Below are 20,486 nucleotides of genomic sequence, written 5' to 3' on the forward strand. Positions count from 1 at the left end.
ACGTGAGGAATCGAAGTATGGTGGCCGGAGGAGGGAGATCGACGGAAGGGGGCGACGACGGCGCGAGCGCTCGAGCGGAGCTTGTCACTGGTCGAAGAATGAAGAAGAGGAAGAGGATATGACAGGCGGGTCCCACAACTAGGATAAATATCTAGACGTTACTTTGGCGGACCGTCCGCCGATCCTTAGCGGACTGTCCGCGAGGGTGTTACAGCTTGCTTCTGTGGAGAGAGAGCAGGGAAGAGAGCAGCAGAGACTATCACTGTGGCTTGCTTTCTTCCGCGGGAAGGAGAAAGGTAATGGGTACATAGTCTTTGCTGGCCGGTTGACATGGCGTGCTATGTCAGCAAAAATAATCAAATAGCAAATGAGCAGGTGACAAAAATATAACTGTCAAAATAAAAATAGCAAATGAGCAGGTGTCATCCGCAAGGATGGCAAATAGCTTAATTACCCGCTGGCGAGGAGAACTGCTTGTATAGCATAGGGAGCTCTCAGAAGCTTTCGCACAAAAGCCCCCGATAGAAGTATGTAACTTTTCACTACTTTTTTTTGTGTCTAGGCCAATTCACGTAAAACCCTCTAGAATTATTAGAAGCTTTCAGTCCAGCCCATGTCAAGACCGAGTTGATCAAGACATCTATTAAATTATAATAGAAAAAATATAATTTAAAATTTAAATAATATAAGTATTCCTAAAGTCTCACAGCTCGGCAGCTCCGATGGTGTCACCGCCGCTAACACCCAGTTTTGCCAACCCTTCTCAATCACCCTCCTCTACCACTGTTGTGGTGGCGGTGCCACCATTGCCTCTCAATCCAGCCTACCGCTTACCACCATTGCCTTGTTAGTGACCTCCTCGGCCATATTGTCTCTCTAGCCCCGAACCCCTAACCCCAATCCCAAACCCTAACTAGAGAGGGGCCGGGTGGTTCAAGGAAGCCAACCATTTAGGACTTGTGTTTAACTAGAGTATTTATACTGCTCAAAAGCTAAACGAAGAGGGCTCTCTATTTAATCTTAAACGGAGATCCTAACTTTCCTAAAATGGAAAAAATGATCCCACCATATTTCAAAAAAAAACATCATCATATATATCTTATACGATAAAGTAATTTTGCAATCCAGTATTATAAAAAGTAACTTTGTACTCCTTGAAAGTTAATAAAAGGTAACTTTGTACTCCGTGAATGTTAAGAAAAAATAACTTTGTATAGTCTATAAAAGTTAAGAAAAGTAACTTCATAGTGCATTAATATTAGAAAATGTAACTTTGTAATCCCTACCTTTATTAAGAAAACTAACTTTGTATTGCGTGAAACTTTAGAAAAAAATAACATTTATAGTCCATAAATATTTAAAAAAGTAACTTTATGATTATGAGTTATGACAGAAAGTATCTTGTTAATAGTATACATAACATGCATGAAGAAACTTTATATGATAGAAACAGTAATAATCGTTTTTAAAAAAAGTAACTTTGCCAATTTGCCTAAAACATACTCAAGTGGAATTTTTTTTGAAGTTCTTGTGAAGACGAACATAATGGTACGATGCAACCATATTTGATTTGACTAGGCTATAGGCCCTTTGGCTGCGTAGATTTATCTGGCACTCGAGTTCAATGCTTGTTTGTTTTTTCATCTTTGCTCCCCTTAGATCATCTCTAGCAAACTCACCAAATCATACTATCTATATGTTTATTTATTTGTCTACTATCCACTCCATAATACTCTCCCTATATTTCTACAAACTCCTGCAGACTCATCAAATCAGGCCAACTAATATGAGTTCATTTTTCCAATTCCAACTGTTATATTTCAATAGTCTATATATTTGAAGAGTTGTTATTTTAACAGTCAAAATTCATACAAAAAAATGGTTCGAACAACAAAATAAATCACAAAAATGATTTGTTCTAAGAATGCCGCAGCATCTAATCACACCAATGCGGCAAGCACGTCCTAGTCCAAGTGCAAAAAGCTAAAAATAGAAGTCAGCTTGAAGCGACATTTCATCAAATGATTAAAGTGCGTGCAGCATCACAATAAAAGGAAGGAGCATAGAGCAAGGCCTGCGGGGCAGGTCACGGCCGCTCGACCAGGGAGGCCATGTGGCGACGGGCCAGCGAGAGTCGCGGCGGAAGATGGCCTCCGTGCACCAGCCCTTTCGACAAAACGCTGGATGATGGCGAGGCAGCTAGACTCCTCGACGGCTCGACCCCCTGCTATTTACGGCAACAAGATTCTGAATCGAATCAGCGAGGACATCGATTCTGAGTCAACGAGTATGCAGTAGATAGATGCATTCGTTTTCTTTTCCGACGGGAGGTGCTCGCACGCCAAGTCCGGCTCCTCGGCGAAGGTGAGGAGTGACCACTACCGTTGCCGTGCACCAGTTCCAACGGGAGAGGCTGCCATGGATAGGGAGGGGTGGTGCAGCGGCAGATTCCGAGATGGTGAGCAGGCGCGTGACGGCGCGAGGGAGGAAAAAATAGAGAAACGGGCCGCGCAGGAAAGAGAGCAGTTCGGCCCATGAAACAAAATGAAGCCCAGCCCAAAACGGACCAAGGAAACAATCCTTGTTTTAGAAATAGGTAGAGATAGAGATTTGGATGTGTAGTTGTAGAACTATTAATTTTTTTGAGTTGATTGTTTTAGAGTTGAGATTGATATGCATGTCAGCATGTGCATATCATCCACCGATCGGAGTTATCTATTTTTTTCCCCCGCCAGCAGGTGCTCGCGGCGCTGGGTTTGACCTCTGGGCGTGGCGTACGCTCGCATGCAGGGCCTCGTAAAGTCTTAATCATGTGCTTAGCGCAAGTCTTTAGTCTAATCATGTGCGCTCGCACAGAGAAATTATATTGCGTGTAGAGAGACGATATACATGCAAACTGAAAAGATGATTGGCACCTCGCGGTTCTTGTGATAAGACTACTCGCAAGACTTAAGATGGCATCATCATAACATTATAAGAATGAGAAATTTTACGAGGATTGAAAAAATAGGAGCCGTCCATCCGGTAAAATCCTACGATGGTGAAGGTAGAAAATACCCAGAAGTACCTAGGGTAAAGTATCTGATACTTACAAAATGTGGGACCAAGTACGAAAAATGGTGGGAGCAAGTAGTGATTTAATTTAACTTGTATAGATAAACGGCCAAAAAAAATTCAAAGAAATAAGTACTTTAGAATCATTGTAAAAGAGCTCTATAAGAATATTTTGACGCCTAATCAACCAATCTTATGGAGTAGCTTAAAAAATAGTTTTTCTACAAAATAAATTAGATCCGGTTAACTTAAGGCCGGCCGTAAAAACATAGTTATGTACGGCTTTACTGTTTTTGAAAAAAATACCAAAACTACTTCTTCCCAATTTTTGTCAGTTCCAGGCTACCAAGCCTTTTTGGCGCACTTCCCCCCACTACTCCCGCCACCCCGGCCCACTTGCCTTGGGCGGCTCGTCTCCCCCTCATCCCCTGTTGCGTGTTGTACTAAAATACCCAGCAGCCATCGCGGGACAAAAAAAAAATGCTTCATACAGAATTACAGGTGCACAAAGCCAAGGTGCCTGTCGCCTGATGAAGGCGACAACAACAACTAGAATTCCACGGCACAGATTTGTAGCAACGCGCAATTTGGGAGTAAAACCAAGGTACGTTCCTCACATATTTGTTGCATACAAAGGTTTGTTGGGGCATTATTCTGCACAACACATATTTGGTTTTTAGGGTTCTAGCCAAGATCTAAATTACCTGCTCTTTGATCTCTCCGGTTGACTTAATGTAACAAAAGTTGCTGCAGATCAAGAACTTAATGTAACAAAAGTTGCTGCAGATCAAGAAAAAAGGTCGCGCATAACTAACATGAACAGTGAGGATTGCTCCTCCAATATACACCAACCATCCATTTTGCGCGCCTCAGTTAGATCTTTTTGTATAGCTGCAAAACAAAACGATGTTTATAGGGAAATTGTTATTAGCTTTGTGATATAAAATTGCTTGATAAAGTTGTCTACTATGCCATTTTATAATCACATTTTTGCCTGCTGCAGGTCCATTTATCCATTTTTACTTGTTTCTAGGCATCATGGATTTGAATGAGTTCCCCTCCCAGAATTTGATTATGATTACCTAGCTGAAGGCAATGCAAACCCTTCCTACTACACTCAAGTAGCCTTATATAATGCAAATTTGTAGGATAGTGAGCATAATGATGTTGGCATAACCTTGACAACCAAACTGATGGTAGGGGTTTAGGGTAGCAATCAAAATGCTAATGCTTATTCTCTTAACAACTCTGGAGTTTACTGCTCTTCCTGAGCAGGTTGTGTTAGATGCTACATAAGAAATTGTTGACGATATTTGGTTAACGCCACCAATGCCTTATGCAGGGCAGACATTTTGCAATAAGCAGGAAGCTAGAGAGTTTTACAATTCATATGCAAAGAAGATTGGTTTTTCTATTCGTACTAGCACTACATGCCTATCAGGTTTGACAAGAGAGCAGGAACAAGGTGTAGTTTGTTTGCAACAAAGAAGGGCGCAGAAGAAAACCAAAAGAGGATCAAGCAGTTACTGAGTCTGATGATAGCAAGTTTGATGAGGATTCTGAACCTGATGATGGCAATGAGAATGCAGAAAAAAGGAAGAAGCTGGACGGTGGTAGGAAGAGAAAGAGGAAGAAGAGGTTACATACAGACTGCAAGGCTAGGATGGTTATCAAGTTGATCACTGAGAGGTGACATGCAATTTTCTTTGCACCAGATCACAATCATGACCTGTTCAGAAGCCATCACTAAAAAAGTTCCTAAGGTCTCACAAGGGAATACCTAAACCGGATAAAGATTTCATTACATTGCTCCACTTATGCAACTTGAGTACTGGTCGGATAATGCAACTAATGAATGGGTTCTATGGTTCTGTGCAACTTCAGTTCCATATGAGGGCAAAGTTGTTAGCAACTTCAGTTTTAGGGTCCGAAGAACAGAAAAATACAAAGATACGCAAGAAACCTTGGATAATTTTAAGGAACTGGAACAACAAGATCCTGAGTTCTTCTACAAAATCAAGCTTGACGCTGACCACAAGGTTGAGTGCCTTTTTTGGATCGATGGTGCTGCAAGGCATGCCTACATTGAGTCATACAGTGATTTGGTTTCTTTTGATGCTACCTCCATGACAAACATGTATGATATTCTCTTTGCTCCATTTATTGGAGTAAATAGGCACGGATGTGCCTTTGTAAGAGATAAAAAAAATAGTATGTGTGGTTGTTTGAAACATTCTTAGAAACAATGCAAGGAAAAGCCCCCGTGAGCATTATAACTGACTAGGATGCAGTAATGAGGTGTGCGATCGCGCAGATATTTCCCAATACAAATCATAGGAATTGTTGGTGGCACATAATGGACAAATTTTCTGGTACAATAGGCCCTATCCTAGATGTAGATGAGAAGCTAGAAAAAGACTTCAAAAAGTGTTTGAACTACATGGTTACTCCAGATGAATTTGAATCCAAATGGTCAGCAATGGTGAGCAAGTATAATTTACGGGACAATGTGCATTCCCATCGCCTTTATGCAATACATAGCAGTTTTGTACCAATTTACTATATGCACTGCTTTTACTCATTCTTGTAATCAACTCAAAGGAGCGAAGGGTTCAATGTAGTGCTGAAGAAGTATGTAAATCCAAATATGTCTGTTCTGCACTTTCTTAGACAGTACCAAATGATGCGTGGATGGAAAATGAAATGTTTCGATAAAGAAGGATAAAGCAAGGTAAAACAACATCTCGTGTCATTTGAGAGGCCCCGTACCTACATATGGAAATGGAAATAGGGTATTATTCAAAATACTCCTTTTATCCAAAAAAGAACATCTATTAGAATGACATTTTTACCCTTATTCAAACATCTATCCTCCTACCACGAGTCACCGACCCAAGCAACATACTCATTCTGTCCTGAATTGTAGAGAATTTTAATTTATTTTAAGTAAACTATTCTAAATTTGATCAAATTTATAGAAAAGATTAATAATATTTCAAATATTAAATAAAAATAATTAGATTAGTTATGAAATATATTTTTATAATTTATCTTATTTGATACATTATATGCTATTATTCTTTTCTATAAAGTTGGTCTCCAACTTTTAGTTTTTTTTTCTAAAATTTCTGGATCTGAAGTTGTTGGAGCTGAACGTGTTCGGCGGGAGTCTCGTGGAGCCAAGCTAGAAAAGTAGGAGTGGAGCTTTTTTTTAAAAAAAGAAAGCAAAATCCCTTGCATTTGAGAACCGAGGGGTATATCAGACGAGAAACCTAGAAAGGGTACCGCGCGTGGCGGCTTGGCCTCATCGGACAGTCAGCGCTTCTCCCCACATGCCCGGACTTTTCCTCTTCTCTCCCTTCCTCCACCCCGTCAAATTTGAGTCGTCAAATTTCGACAAACAATTCCTCCTCCTCCACCCGTCGATCCGTCCTCCTCCTCCTCGTCGTTCTTCCGCTTAGCAGAAGAAAGAAAAGAAGTCCGGCGTTTTCCCCTCGTCGTTCGAGGAACAAACAAAATTTCCAGGTTTCCAAGAAACCAGGACGGAGGCGTTGAGGAAGTGGCGCCGCCACCACGGCGGTCTCCCCTGAGCGGTATAACAAGAAAATCCTCCGGCCGCGTCTCCTCTGTCCATCGATCACTTCGCGGGTGCCGCTGCCGGGTTTCGCTGCCGAATCTGGTTCGAGGCAAGGAGAGAGGTGCGTTTGTTGACCGGCGGTGATCTCCCCCAATTCTGTTTGGTTCGATTTGCTGCTGCCGCCTGCAGGTTTCGTCGCTTCTAGATGCGATTGTTGTGATTGCCTTGTGGCAGGCAGTGGGAATGGTTCCAGAATTTAGTTCTATACTATTGGTTGGTTCTTAAGTGGAAGGGGGGGGGTGGATTCTTTCCTTCTTTTTTTCTCCCTTCATGCAAACATAAGTTGCTTCGATATCCAGTATTATGACCTTTTGTTTTCACCTCGGTACAGCAATCCAGTATGCACGTTGAAAATTGTATAATTTTTACTCGTTGAGACTCCAACATTGTTGGAGCATATGCACGTATAATCCGCATTTTTTTAACATCTTTTATCTAATAACTTTGTTCCATGTAAAATAGGAATATTCCTGCCTCCTCTTCCTTTTATTTTTTCCAATCCATATACATGTACTTTAGCGGTGGAACTTTAGAGAGCATTGTAACTCTTTTCCTTTACCATAATCTGATGCTGATAGCAAGCTGGAACTTGTCTCGCAGCATATTTGCATGCTGAGGTATCTAAATAATGGCTCTAGCACCGTCAATGGACTATGCTGGTTCAGTTAGCTCAGGCCAGAAGCACCTGGGCTGTTTTCGAGTGCACACTAGCAGTAGGTTGCAATGTGTGGGATATGACAAGAAATCAAGAACAAATCAGTTTGTTGTTAGAGCCATATCTGTGGATCGTCCACAACTAGATTTGTCAAATCCAAACTGGAAGAAGCAGTTTCAGGAGGATTTTGGTAAGCGCTTCAGCTTGCCACATTTAAGAGATGTGATTGATGTGGAACCGAGGCCAACAACTTTTTCTCTGAAGAGCAGGTGACATATTTTCCTCATTTTCTTTATAATTGATTTGTCCCAGACTAATCCTAGTAGAAATCATTGGTGATTAAAACATCTTTTGGTTACTCTGTCTATAACAGGACTCCTCTCAAGAATGTAAATGGTTCTGTGCAAGAATCATGGAATGGCTATGTGAACGATGATGACAGAGTACTTTTGAAGGTATGTACTTAACATTGAACTATTATATTTACCTTGGCATGGATTTCCTCCATGATAATTACTAACATGGGTTATTTGGTAATTTGAAGATGGTGTGAACCATTACCTTAATTATTAACCATGCCATTCTGTAATATATAATTGCTTCACTGTTTCACCTGGGAATATGACTTGAATTTTTAAGTGTCTTGAAAAATAAAGCTCTATTTATTGCTTTAGGAATCTCTTCTCAAGCATAATTCTCGCTATTCAAGTACATGCCTGTAGATCTGCTTAATGTGAACTGTTTCGTAATAGAAAAGGTGCCTTTGCTGTTTCTATAAATAGTATAGTGTGCAGGATTTGTTTGCTTAGCTACTATTTGATTACAACCATTAGTTTGCAAGGTAAATATCAGATGGAGTAGACGTTCCCCTTACCGACTTATTGCTTCTTCAGGTTATTAAGTTTGCCTCACCAACATCTGCTGGAGCTGATTGCATTGACCCTGATTGTAGTTGGGTTGAACAATGGTGGTGACACAGATGAATTCAAATTATATGGTGTAAAAATTATTTGTCTTTCCCTAAACAACCAGGTTTATCTTTTCCAGGGTACACCGTGCTGGTCCACGTAAACAAATATATTTCGAGCCTCAATATGTAAAGGCTGGGATTGTAACATGTGGTGGGCTCTGCCCTGGTCTCAATGATGTCATCCGGCAGGTAGGTTTGAACTGGAGTCGATCTTGTTTTGCTTAGAACCAAAATTTCTGAAATTGTATTTACAGAACAATATTCTAATTTTTCAATTGTATCGTTTGTACTCTTGTAGATTGTGCTTACACTAGAAAAATATGGAGTCAAAAACATTGTTGGGATACAACATGGGTTCCGTGGATTTTTTGAGGATCACTTATCAGAAGTGCCAGTAAGAGTCTTTTCTACTTCATTAATATCTGTATACATTTTTTTAGGAACATTTATAAAAATGTTTAAGGGAACTTGGCTCTTTTCTTTCATTCAGCTTTCTAGGCACGTAGTCCAAAATATCAATCTTGCTGGTGGTAGCTTCTTAGGAGTTTCTCGTGGTGGTGCAAAAATTTCAGACATTGTTGACAGTATTCAGGTATGTATACATTCTATTACTTTGCATATCGCAAAATGTCCACAATAATTACTAACTGAAAGACTTATCGCCTTAATTTCTACATGCAACATCCAGGCGAGGAGGCTTGACATGCTCTTTGTACTAGGTGGAAACGGAACTCATGCTGGAGCTAATGCTATACATGAAGAGGTATTGTTTAATCACTATTCATTGTAATAAATTGATACGAGAATTTCACTCATGCAGCATTGGATTTGTAGTTCTGTATAAATATAGCAAAAGTGGAGGCCTGCGAATCCATCTGACATTGTATTTTGGCAAAATTCTTATTGTAGTGCCGCAAGAGAAAACTGCAAGTGTCGATTGTTTGTGTCCCCAAAACGATTGACAATGACATATTACTGATGGACAAGACATTTGGATTTGATACTGCAGTGGAAGCAGCACAAAGAGCTATCAACTCAGCATATATTGAGGTGATTCTTTCAGCAACATCTCGAGCCTGACAGCAAAACTGTGAAATGTATGCATATATTAGCTGCCATCTGTGAAGATATGCGTGGTTAACATTTCATTGAACTCTAGGCACATTCTGCATTTCATGGCATCGGACTGGTCAAGCTGATGGGGAGAAGCAGTGGTTTCATCACAATGCATGCCTCTCTGTCCAGTGGACAAGTAGATATCTGCCTGATACCTGAGGTATGAAGTATGAAGTCTTTTGCTGTTTATGAACCCCCCCATTTACCACACTAGTCAATCTAAATCGTCAATAACTCAAATGAAGGTACCATTCATTCTTGATGGGCCGAACGGAGTTCTTCGACATCTTGAGCACTTGATAGAGACCAAGGGATTTGCTCTTGTTTGTGTTGCTGAAGGAGCAGGGCAGGTTAGATCTCATCAGAATTCAGAAGAAAATTTTGTTACCTTTACTGCCAGTATGTGTGACTCCAGAATCTGGATGTTGCGACTGTGGTTTCTCTTGATTTTTTTACGCACTTGTCATACAAGTATTTTTTTTAGTTGCCTTTACAATAGACTTGTGCTTGCTCTGTAAAAATTGTGCAGGAAGTAATGCTGTGATGAATTTTCAGGAATATCTGCAGAAGTCAAATGCAACTGATGCATCAGGCAACATGGTTCTTGGTGACATCGGTGTCCACCTTCAGCAGAAGGTTAGTCTATTGTAATCTTCAGCCATTGCTTTGGGTGTGAAACACTGGGGTAATGTCTTGCCATGCCATGCCACAGATCAAATCTCATTTCAAGGATATAGGAGTCCATTCTGATGTTAAGTATATCGATCCCACATACATGCTCCGTGCAGTGCGTGCCAATGCATCTGATGCCATCCTGTGCACTGTGCTGGGTCAGAACGCTGTAAGACATCATTTCTCCTCGCTGCCTCATGATAGAATACTGTATTTTCACGCCTGACCATCTATTGTCCTATAAACCTTGCAGGTACATGGCGCGTTTGCAGGTTTCAGTGGCATCACAACAGGGGTGTGCAACACGCACAATGTGTACTTACCAATACCAGAAGTCATCAAGTCCACAAGATTCGTCGATCCAAACAGCCGGATGTGGCATCGGTGCCTGACGTCAACAGGGCAACCAGACTTCCACTGATAAGTTGTTAACAATGAAGCATGGAAGCTGGTAGTAGCATCTGATGACTGATGGTACAAGGAGTCAAGGAGTAGGTGGTGTATAGCCAAAGGGATTTACTTCCATTGTCAGTATGGCAAAATAATCATCAGATGGACTTTTCATCTTCCATCTGGAAACCCTCCATGGGCCCTTGAGATGCAATATGGATAGAATAAGCATCTCTCAAACCACATTCATATTTTGGTAGATTAGCAATATGCAACGCACGTAGAAACATACAAATTTAGTGGAGGTTTTGTTGTCATGGAATTTACAAGGGATGCTCAGTTCCCGTTTATTTAGTGCAAGAGCAGAATTACTTTTATGGTGCTAAGCATACAATGGCACTGTCATATTATATCTGATTGGCCAAGGCCATTGATACATCAGCTACCAGTGGGTGTCCATCCCAAAATCATCGCAGCAAACCAGCAACCGGGCAGAAACAGCATCAGAGAAGAATAAAAGATGAATCAACAACATTGCATATATGTTTACAAATAGCACCAGAAGAGAGAAATCAATAGTTGGTACTACCAAACAACTCCACTTGATTTTTTTTCAGTACACAGCATCACAGCTAGTGTCTTCACCAACGATCGAATCCAAAAATAAATTCACTGCACATGAATTATAGCATCAATATTCCAACACACCACATCAAATCCAAAATAAGTTCACTGCATATCTGCATACAGCATCAATATTCCAAGTTTCCAACATGCAGCATGTTTGGGAAGAATGAAGGACCTAGTTCACGTGCCACAGGACACTAGAGACGCTAGGTGTTGTGGTTTTCCAGATAGTAAGTTAGCAACTCATGCGAAATGGACAAATACTGCAACCAATACACACCAGTGCACGTTGCTCCAGTGAAGTACATTTTCAAAATGTCTGCAAAGTTCTGTTTCTAACAGAACCTATGTGCATCAGGATTCTCCTGTACCCCGTAAATGGAACCAGTGACATGGTTGCAATGTGCATCCTGTGTATCCTAATCTTTGCACCTGTGATATGTACCACAATAGAGCGAGGGAACATGGTCGATCAGTCAATCTGCAGTTTCTGCAATCAGCTCCTTGAGCACGTATTTCAGGCCGTTCATTCTCTTCCGTGCTCTCTGAAAAACAATGTGTCACAAAAGAGATGAGCATTTGATCGATGAAGCACTTGTGATCTTTGAAAATTGCTTTCAACCTACCTTCTGGACCTCGGCAATTTCGGCTTCTGCATCATTGATCTGAGCACCTACTGTCTTCTCAGCATTTACAATGAGCTTCTTGTGGGACAATTCTGTTGATGCAGTCATGAATAGACAGAAATATATTAAATGATAATTCTAATGGTCAGTGGTCAGAAAAATTGAGCATGTAGAAGGAGAAAGAGATCTATTGGTCTGTGATACAAATGAACACAAGCTATGGTTACAGATGCTGACTGTATCCATGATGAAGCATTGACTGAACGCACGTTGAATTGTTCATCCAAACTGGCTAACATATTTCCAAATAGAGAAACAGCATGGAAGAATGCAATTGAAATGTTGAAGACTTCACAGATAACTACTTCACAAGGCTTGGGTTCGCAAAGATTAACATAGTTTCACAGTTTTAGATTTGGAAAATGATAAGAAATAGTGAATTACATAAATGTTTCACTTGCATTTCTCTAGATGTTAGGTGTAGCGTTAAACTTACTTTGCTTGTCAGCTACTCCCTTAAGTTCTGCATGGTAGGATTCAAAATCCTCAAGAGAATTCCTGCAATCCAGCAGCTGCTTGTTGACCTCCTCCTTGAACTTCTCATGAAGAATCCTTAATTTTTCTTGTTGCTCTGTGTACCAAAAAGGCATAATTTGTGTAACTAATAGCATGCATGAAAAGCAAAAGGAAAAGAAAAAAAAATAAGGAAAACAAGGTAATTTTAACATGACTAGTATGCACCTAGATACAAAACACAATGTCCAAAAAGATCCAAATGACAAAGATTAAAAAAACATCCATGTTGTAATGTGGGACACAGATTAGGAGATGCTACTTTAGGATTTTACAAGTAATCTTTCATAATATTGACATTAAGCTTCAGCGTGGAAATGAAAAATGAGATTATAAGCAGCAAATCTACCAATGTAACGCTATTCAAGTTGGATTGTGGGTTCTGTTTGCGTCAAATGTTTATTATTGCCTGATTGGCAATACCTATTGTCATGTTCTACACTTCTACTGAATACATGATAAGTTGTAAATAACAGGATATGGTTCTCACTGTTTGTATTCAAAATGTACTTCACATAGTTGCTGATGATTCCAAAATAAAGAGTTTATACACTCCTTGAGGTTGAATAATCCAAATAGGTAGAGGAGAAGAAATCAAGAATATTGGATTAAAAGGCACATCTTCGGTGATTAAATGCTTTCAGGCTTACAGCTGACGGATTCCGCCATGATAATTCTCAATTAGAGTTCAGTTCCAAAATTGATGAAAGCAGTAACATGAAGAAAATTGTACCTTCAAATGTTGACTCTAGGCGTTTCCTTTTAGACTTGCCTACATTGACCAGCTTGTCCCTGAAATAACAGTTAAACTGCCATGCATCAAAATAGCTGTACCTTTAGTTTATGTGATACTTATATTTATATGTAAAACAAGTATATATGTGCACATGCAGATAACAGGGTGTGTTTCATGGCAGCACGAAGAAAAGATCTTACACATCAGCCTGCATCTGCACCTCAACCCCCTCAAGGTGCTGCCGTATTATCTCTCCAGTAGCTGCAAGTATCTCAGAACTTTTCTTGGTTGTTTCAGCCTTGATCTTAGTTTGGAACCTTCCCAGCACCAGTATCAATTGATCAAAAGCCCTGGTGGAAATCATGGATGCAATCAAACAAACCAACAAATTAGGATATATATTGTTAACAGTGTAAGATGGAACCTTGTAAGGTAGTTCTCTGGGCATTGTTCTTGTTCTTTCTCTGATATTATAGTTTCTTGCGTTCCTGAAAAAAAAAGTTATGAACTGCCAACAATGCAGTTAAAGTCAAAGAAGGAAAGTAAGCAGTATTACCAGAAGATAAGCGTCTTTTGCTCATTCTGCCCTCTTTTAAATTTGATTTCCTACCAGCATGCTCAAGGGGCGATTTATCTGAGACATCAATATCTGAAAGCCATTTGTGAGATTTATATCCTGCACTTGAAGAACCACATATTAGTTACGCGTAGCATCCCACAAACATCCTTAGGAGAGACCTTGAGCTGCCTCAAGGTATTTAGTTATATTGATATACTCGACGAATGTTATGCAGGCAAAATCCAAATGAAAAGAAAACTTAAATATAGCAAACAAATATATGTAAACTAACATGCAAGATATGAAAAATATTTCTGTTATTCAATTAATCACATAAAATTATATGATCATTTTGAATATATTCCGCGATTAAAAATACTTTTTTGAAAGAAATATTAAAGAATAGCTTGTTGAAATTTGGCAAAGAAGGAATTCATGAAGAAATGACTACATGTCGGGACAGCTAATTCAAAACTCATGATTGAAAAATTATCACATTAGTGCTTCCATCTATATGGAAAAGAACTCGAAAGCTATTCGAAAGTTTAACATGCCAGGAATACTAAAAAGCCAAGAGTTAACCCTAAAAGCATGTACGTTTTCCATGATGCGTTAATAAGGGGATAGGACAGCAATGTTGCATTTGCCTTTTTGTCAATATGTATAACACTGAACTGTGAACACAAAAGGGAACATAACATGATCCGTCCAAACTAAATTTGTCATGTATGACGTTTATGAAAGAACGGCAATGTGATATCCTGACCTTTTGCAAAGCTTTGCTTGGAACTTTTAGTACCTTCATCTTCAGTTGGAGAAGGGGGCGAAAGAGATGGTTGTTTACTGTTTTCTCTTTCTTCTGAAGAAGCAGGAGATTCACTACCAGGTAGCTCGGTGGTTTTATCCATTTCACCCTAAACATCACAATATATTAATGAGCAGTGAAAATATGAAATGGTTATGTTAGAGAGTACAAACAACATCAATTTACTAAGATTGAGGATATGTGTTACAGAGTAATACCAGTGGCTCAGATTCTGGATCTGAGGCAAGGGAACTTGATCTGGACCTGCCCACACTTTTGGGGTACTTGGAAGAGTATAGGTCACCATCTAGCCCTTTACTTATTTGCGGGGATGTGTTTACATTAGGTGCAAGAGTAGGGCTTGGATAATCATCTGGCATGTCTCTGAATCTGTCTGTCCATGGACTAGCAACCTTCTGCCCAAATTTACCAGTTATCTCAGGACTCACATCATGATCCCATGGGTATATTTTAGGTTCAGGAGATGGGTTAGCAGCCTTAGATGGAGAATTGAAATTATTTTCTGCTGCTGTATGTCCATGAGGGCTTCTGTCTGAATTTTCCGGTGGCGATGTAGAAGAATCATTTTCCTTGCTCTTTAATGATATCTTGTGAGGAGAATAGAGCTTAGTTTGTTCATCATTCCGCGTCTTGGCTAATAAATTTTCTAAAAACTGCATCTTCCGGGGCCCAACCTTAGCCATCACATTCACTTTCCTTGCCCTTTTAGGGCTTCGAGAACAGCTCTCAGCAGTCTTTCCAGCTCGGGACAAAGAAGAAAAGGAAGTAGCCTTCTCTATCTTGTTATCAGATGGTGTGTTTCTAGAAGATAGCTTTCCTTCCTTGTCATCCTGCGTGGTCTTATCAGAGATTCTATCTGAATAATTTACCTTCTGAGCCTCAACTTTAGCTTTCCTATTTGAGCTTCTGAGATTTCTTAAGCTGACAGAGCCACCAATTGCATGTTTTACCACTGTTTTAGGAGTGCATTTCTCATTGAAGGTAAACACATTGTCCAGCATTTTCTTCTTTGGTGTAGAGCGAAAAGTAGACAATGGTTTCTTTGCACTTAGACTTTGCTGTTTGCAGGCTGCTGGTTCTTTCTTACGTCCCAAGGAGCGAGTAACAGGTTTTATTTCAACAACTTTTGGACTATCGGAATCTGACTCAATTGGATCAAGGGACGGTTTACACTTTGTAAAGTTCGCCGTTTGACGAGTCAGTGGATCTGGTGTCTTGATGTTATCAGGAAAAGGTGAGGTGAAACCTTCCTTGTTCCCTGAAGATGGTGCTTTGACGGTTTGACTTTTAGGTTGATCAGGTGTCTTGAAGTCATCAGGGTTTGGTGAAGCAACAGCCTGCTTGTTTTGTGAAATGCCACCAAGGATCTCCCACAGCTTCATCCTGAGCATCTCACTACTGGGCTTGATTCTATCTGCAAATTCCAAGTTCTGCTTCCGTTGGGAAATTATAAATTCTGGCGTCTCCAATTTATCGAGGCTGCTGCCTTGTTCTCTTCTTGTTCCAAAAGAAAAGGTCCCAGTTTGCTCACATGCATTACCATCAGGTTGTGATACAGAAACCTTCATAACAGAGCCAGTTTCAGGCCCCCCTTTAGCGGATCCATCCTTCTTTGCAGCTTCTTGTGAGACCCGAATTGAAGTATTATCACCCTTTGGTGGTCTGGATATTCCATCAGTAACCTGAGACAAGTTCCTATCAAATGCAGGGGTAGCATCTTTGCCTCTTGACATGGAACCTGCCCTTGGGATTGTGATACCAACTGAGACCTTAGGGAATTTACCAGATGGATACTGGCTGCTGGCTAAACTCAAATAATCACTTGAAGTAGCCTACACATGTCATAAAGTGTTATGTTAAAATAATACAATTTAGGAATAACTGAAAAGATGAAATGAATAGGGGGGCACACCCTACAAGGGGACAAACTTAGAAGAGGCAATTGATACTCACTTTATGGATGTGTGGCATCTCAACTTCCATTGGAGCAGCTTCAAAGTTTAGAGATAATAATATACAAAACTAACTATAGATGGCCCTGAAAAATTGGAAAATAACTTCATGAAATAAGATTGTGAAAGCATCTTGCACAACTAAATTAAGCTTCATGGTCACAGCTAAGGAAGCATCGTTTAGAAAGCATGGACACAGGAAGTGCAGCAATATGAACAACAGTGAAAACATTCTGAAGAAAAATAAGCATGCTTCCTGCACAGCAGCGTGAACAAGGACCAATGAATTGTACAATTCAACTTCAAACTTCTTTTGCTCAAAATTATGCATATCACATAGCACAAGTAGATTAGGCACTGATATCTGCAGTAAGAGACCAAGGATTCTTCCTAGGACCATTTGGACACATCACACATTATCCACGAGCATGGTAGCACAAAAGCTCTCACCTAGTTGGTGAAATAAGTATATTAACTAGCATACCGCAATACGAGCAACTCCAACCGAACTCCTATATTTGAGCCCCTACTCCAAATATGAGACCCATTCTAGATTTCACCCCCTAAACAAAAAACCCACAAAAGTAGAGCCAAATAGGAGACTGGTTGGAGTTGCTCATGTAGCAGCACACTGCACGCAACTTTAAGTGATCGGTTTGCTCAAGCACAATCGAGGGTGAACACTCTACCACGAAGATGCTGAAGGCACAGCGCGCTGGCAAGTTGTAATCACAGATTAGAAAGACAACAACACTGTGAAGCGCACATCCATGGAGGAGAGCAAGGGTTGCAGTACGAACCAACTGCAATACGGGCGGCGCACGATTCCACAACAGCAGAGGCGTAAATTGAATATAAAATGGGCAACGCGCGCAGAAATTTCCCCATTAAGTGCGCAATCGCAGCAAAAATTAGAAACCATCAATCCGGAAATGCACAGGATAACGCTCCCAATCGAACCCGCCCAAAGCGAAATCGAACCCACTCCAAACAGCACCCAAACCCTAATCCCGCGCACTCAACCGAAATCGAACGGGACCGGCCAATCGACGGGGTAACGTTGGGGTGTGGGGTGAGGGGGCGTACCTTGCCGTTGGGATCGCCGGTGACGCTCGGATTCGCGAGGGCTCGGCGCGATGCTGGCCGCTCGAAGAAGTCGAATCACGGCGGCGAATCCGTGCGGCAGCTCCTCGGCCGCGCCGTCGAAGCCAACCGCGCCAAGCTGACAGAAATGGGGCGAGAAAACGGTGAGCTGTGGAAAAACCGGGAGGCGGGGAGGGAGCGGCAGCGAACGGGGAGTTGCGATTTTGCGGCGGCGGCGGCTGACCTCACCTTCACCGCAGCTGGCGTTGCTTTCGCGCTCCTCCCTCGCCAGTCGCCACGCCTCTCTCTCTCTCTCTCTCTCCCTCCCCGAACGGAAAGGGCCTTCGGTGAAGCCGTGAAACGAAAAGGTTGAGAGAGAGGGGGCGGAGAGAGGCGCTCGATTTGAAATTTTTGGGATTCGGGCGGAAAAGAATTTTGCACGCGCACTGGCCCCGCCGCAGTTGGGTAATTTCTCGCTGGCACGTGGGGACAGGACAGTGACACCCGCGGGCCCGCCCGGAAGTAGGACGAGTTGCTTGGATCCGCGAGCCTGCAGGGACGTGTCCCACTGACAGGCGGGCTCCACTGCACTGGGGCTACAGGTAAGTGGGATGAGTCCGCGGCACTACTGCAGAGAAGGCTCCTCCGTCTAAACGGGTTCCTACAGGTTAAAATTCCTCTCAATCCTCTTTTTTTCTGGTCCTCTCAATCCTTTTGAGGCCAATCTCAATAGGAGTATTATAGGAGTGTCATGGACATTAAATTTACTAATATGTACTAATAGTATAAGGAGAGAGGAGTATCATAAAATGCGATAGGAGGATGACACTCCACTGACACAGTTCTCAAGTTTTCAGTCTTGTTAACTATATCAATGATACTTCCACTGAGACTGGCCTGATGTCACCACTTTAGGTGTTATCAAATTACTAAATACGGTTACATCTAAATTAATGTATGAAAATATGATCCAAAATATGAATTGGTAGAGTATATACATATCTACATTCTACAATCATGCAAAAATTAAGGTTAAATAAAAACTTATGCAAGAATAAACACATGTATACTTGCGGATTGTCGGTAAGTTGATGCAACTATTCATGTTTTCATACTCTATTTATTTCTACTTTTAGTAATTTTTTGAGGATGATAACACTGGAATGTTCTTCAGACACTATCATTTTCTTTTGCATCGGAGACATCAAAGAAAATCTAACAAATGTTTCTTGCTAGTAGTGTATTGGATGACTTTGCAACTTGGCATATCATACAAGATTTGGTGACTACAGCGTCAAGTATAATTTGGTGAGGTTCTCTTCCTTTTGCATATTCTTGAAGCATACAAGAAGCTGATGGGCTGTTTGTTTGAGCTTATTGACAACTTCTCAACGTAAAAACTAGAATATCATTTTTGTTGTAGTTTGCTTTATCAATACAAGTTTTTTAATAATAACTTAAGTTTGACTATGTTTGCAAAAAAAATTTAAATAAGATAAGTTGTCAAACTTAGGGTTAAAAGAGTCAAACAACTTATAATTTGCAATGGAGCAAGTACCTGTCATTATATTAATAAAAGAATATTAAAAGAAGTCGTCACATTCGTGAAAGTCTAGAAATTACCACGTTACTCTAAAAAGGAGAAGTTGTTGACGAAAAAAAAGGGATATCGGCTTCCTGCGTGACTCCACGCGAGGACCTGAGAGATTCGTTTTACTCCAGAGCAGGCTCCAAAAATAGCTTCGTGCGCATATGTGCTAGGTGTGCTAGTCATTTTGACTTGACAGGAAGTCCATTAGGTGACGTAATCCACTAGCATCAATTTCGCTCCATCAGCTACGATGTCACATCAGGCCATCGGTCTTCTTCATTATAGGGTCCGCCAGACCCACCAGCCATTCGTCCTCACCGGTCGTGTGCTAAAAAACTGGTGTCAAAAGAAGTATTTATACTGGTTGGTTTTACAAAGATCTAATGGTTTCGACTAACTCAAATAGTCCATGTCAAATATAAATAACAAATATATAGTTCCGGAATTAAAAAAGTTAAGAAAATTAGAATTCGATCGAAGAGTCGTTGCCGAATACAATTAGTAAATAGTCAAATTTAAAATTTAAAAATAAGGAAAACATTAGGGCTTCATCCAAGAATCCTTGCTGAATTACGATTAGTAAATAGATAAATTTGAAATTAAAATATAATAAAATTAGGACTTAGACCAAAGGGTCCAATACAATTAGTAAATACCTAAATTTGAAAATAAAAAATAACAAAATTAGGACTTAGACCAAAGAATGCACGAATACAATTAATACATAGCTAAATTTGAAATTAAAATTAAGAAAAATAGGACTTGACCATAGAGTCCCTATGTAATACAATTAGTAAATAGCTAAATTCAAAATTTAAGCAAATAAGAAAATGGGAATTTGATAAAAGAGGACATGTTGACTGCCACTGGTAATTAGTAAATAGATAAATTATGAATTAAAACATAAGGAAATTAACACTTGTTCAAATTATAATAAATTGATGGTTTGATTTATATTGAGTCTGAGAAACTGTTGATGCTCAGTAATGACCAATTCTAGGCATCAACTTGATCAGAAAATTATGAGAGTTTGCATTTCTTACACGCATTATCTTCCAAATAAATACCGAAACACACTTTATCCCTAGAACAATTGCAGGGTATGTTTCCGAGCTAATATGCAGATTACAAGCACACTTTGGTCTGAGATAAATTCATTGACAAATCAGAGCGCGAGTTCAGGCTCAAATGGACTATAGGATGCCTAATTACCCAAGCCAATCCACTTAAGACAAGGCCTAGCACACGGGGTTAGGATAAGGCAAACTAGGACAGGCCACTAAAAGCAATTGGGGGTGGTTGGTGCCATGGGCAGCATTCATATGGAAGTAGCAACAACTATCCCTTTTGGAGTAATTATCAGGTACACTAGTGCCACTAGTTTGAGATTTGTATTGGGTCAGGCTAACCCAAAACCCA

The 20,486-nt window shown here is 40.4% G+C and overlaps 2 protein-coding genes across 6 annotated transcripts; one reads left to right on the forward strand and one right to left on the reverse strand.

The window, feature by feature from the left end:
• Positions 1 to 6,328: 6,328 nt before the first annotated feature.
• Positions 6,329 to 10,930, forward strand: LOC120651108 (ATP-dependent 6-phosphofructokinase 5, chloroplastic-like). Of its 2 annotated transcripts, XM_039928481.1 has the most exons (14): positions 6,329 to 6,752; positions 7,292 to 7,615; positions 7,720 to 7,801; positions 8,240 to 8,313; positions 8,394 to 8,505; positions 8,615 to 8,710; positions 8,807 to 8,908; positions 9,005 to 9,079; positions 9,226 to 9,366; positions 9,476 to 9,592; positions 9,678 to 9,782; positions 9,988 to 10,068; positions 10,145 to 10,273; positions 10,358 to 10,930. In XM_039928481.1, the coding sequence occupies exons 2-14, from the start codon at positions 7,320 to 7,322 to the stop codon at positions 10,523 to 10,525; spliced, it is 1,578 nt and encodes a 525-aa protein (XP_039784415.1). In that variant the 5' UTR covers positions 6,329 to 6,752; positions 7,292 to 7,319; the 3' UTR covers positions 10,526 to 10,930. The 2 variants fall into 2 exon arrangements, with proteins under 2 accessions (XP_039784415.1, XP_039784414.1); XM_039928480.1 differs by having other exon boundaries at positions 8,615 to 8,908.
• Positions 10,931 to 11,100: 170 nt separating this feature from the next.
• LOC120651106 (meiosis-specific protein PAIR3-like) lies at positions 11,101 to 17,846 on the reverse strand. 4 transcript variants are annotated; one of them, XM_039928478.1, is made up of 12 exons: positions 17,726 to 17,846; positions 17,480 to 17,615; positions 16,395 to 16,479; positions 14,639 to 16,273; positions 14,415 to 14,529; positions 13,613 to 13,732; positions 13,481 to 13,544; positions 13,257 to 13,406; positions 13,054 to 13,112; positions 12,244 to 12,378; positions 11,748 to 11,839; positions 11,101 to 11,666 (listed from the first exon to the last, which is right to left on the reverse strand). In XM_039928478.1, exons 3-12 carry the CDS (start codon positions 16,422 to 16,424, stop codon positions 11,598 to 11,600), a joined length of 2,469 nt encoding a protein of 822 aa, XP_039784412.1. In that variant the 5' UTR covers positions 16,425 to 16,479; positions 17,480 to 17,615; positions 17,726 to 17,846; the 3' UTR covers positions 11,101 to 11,597. The 4 variants fall into 4 exon arrangements, with proteins under 4 accessions (XP_039784412.1, XP_039784410.1, XP_039784411.1 ...); XM_039928476.1 differs by having other exon boundaries at positions 14,382 to 14,529; XM_039928477.1 differs by having other exon boundaries at positions 14,382 to 14,529; positions 17,721 to 17,808.
• Between the last annotated feature and the right edge of the window lie 2,640 nt (positions 17,847 to 20,486).

Source organism: Panicum virgatum, chromosome 9K, assembly GCF_016808335.1.
Source record: "Panicum virgatum strain AP13 chromosome 9K, P.virgatum_v5, whole genome shotgun sequence".
In the NCBI taxonomy this organism is placed as follows: Eukaryota; Viridiplantae; Streptophyta; class Magnoliopsida; order Poales; family Poaceae; genus Panicum; species Panicum virgatum.

Bases quoted from the DNA above. Each gene is read 5' to 3' on its own strand.
- LOC120651108 (XM_039928480.1), top strand. From the start codon at position 7,320: ATGGCTCTAGCACCGTCAATGGACTATGCTGGTTCAGTTAGCTCAGGC. The intron at 8,506-8,614 runs GTAGGTTTGAAC...GTACTCTTGTAG, and splicing joins TCAATGATGTCATCCGGCAG to ATTGTGCTTACACTAGAAAA. The intron at 9,593-9,677 runs GTATGAAGTATG...ACTCAAATGAAG, and splicing joins ATATCTGCCTGATACCTGAG to GTACCATTCATTCTTGATGG.
- LOC120651106 (XM_039928476.1), bottom strand. From the start codon at position 16,424: ATGGAAGTTGAGATGCCACACATCCATAAA. The intron at 14,530-14,638 runs GTATTACTCTGT...TGTGATGTTTAG, and splicing joins ATCCAGAATCTGAGCCACTG to GGTGAAATGGATAAAACCAC. The intron at 11,667-11,747 runs GTAGGTTGAAAG...ATTGTTTTTCAG, and splicing joins AAATTGCCGAGGTCCAGAAG to AGAGCACGGAAGAGAATGAA.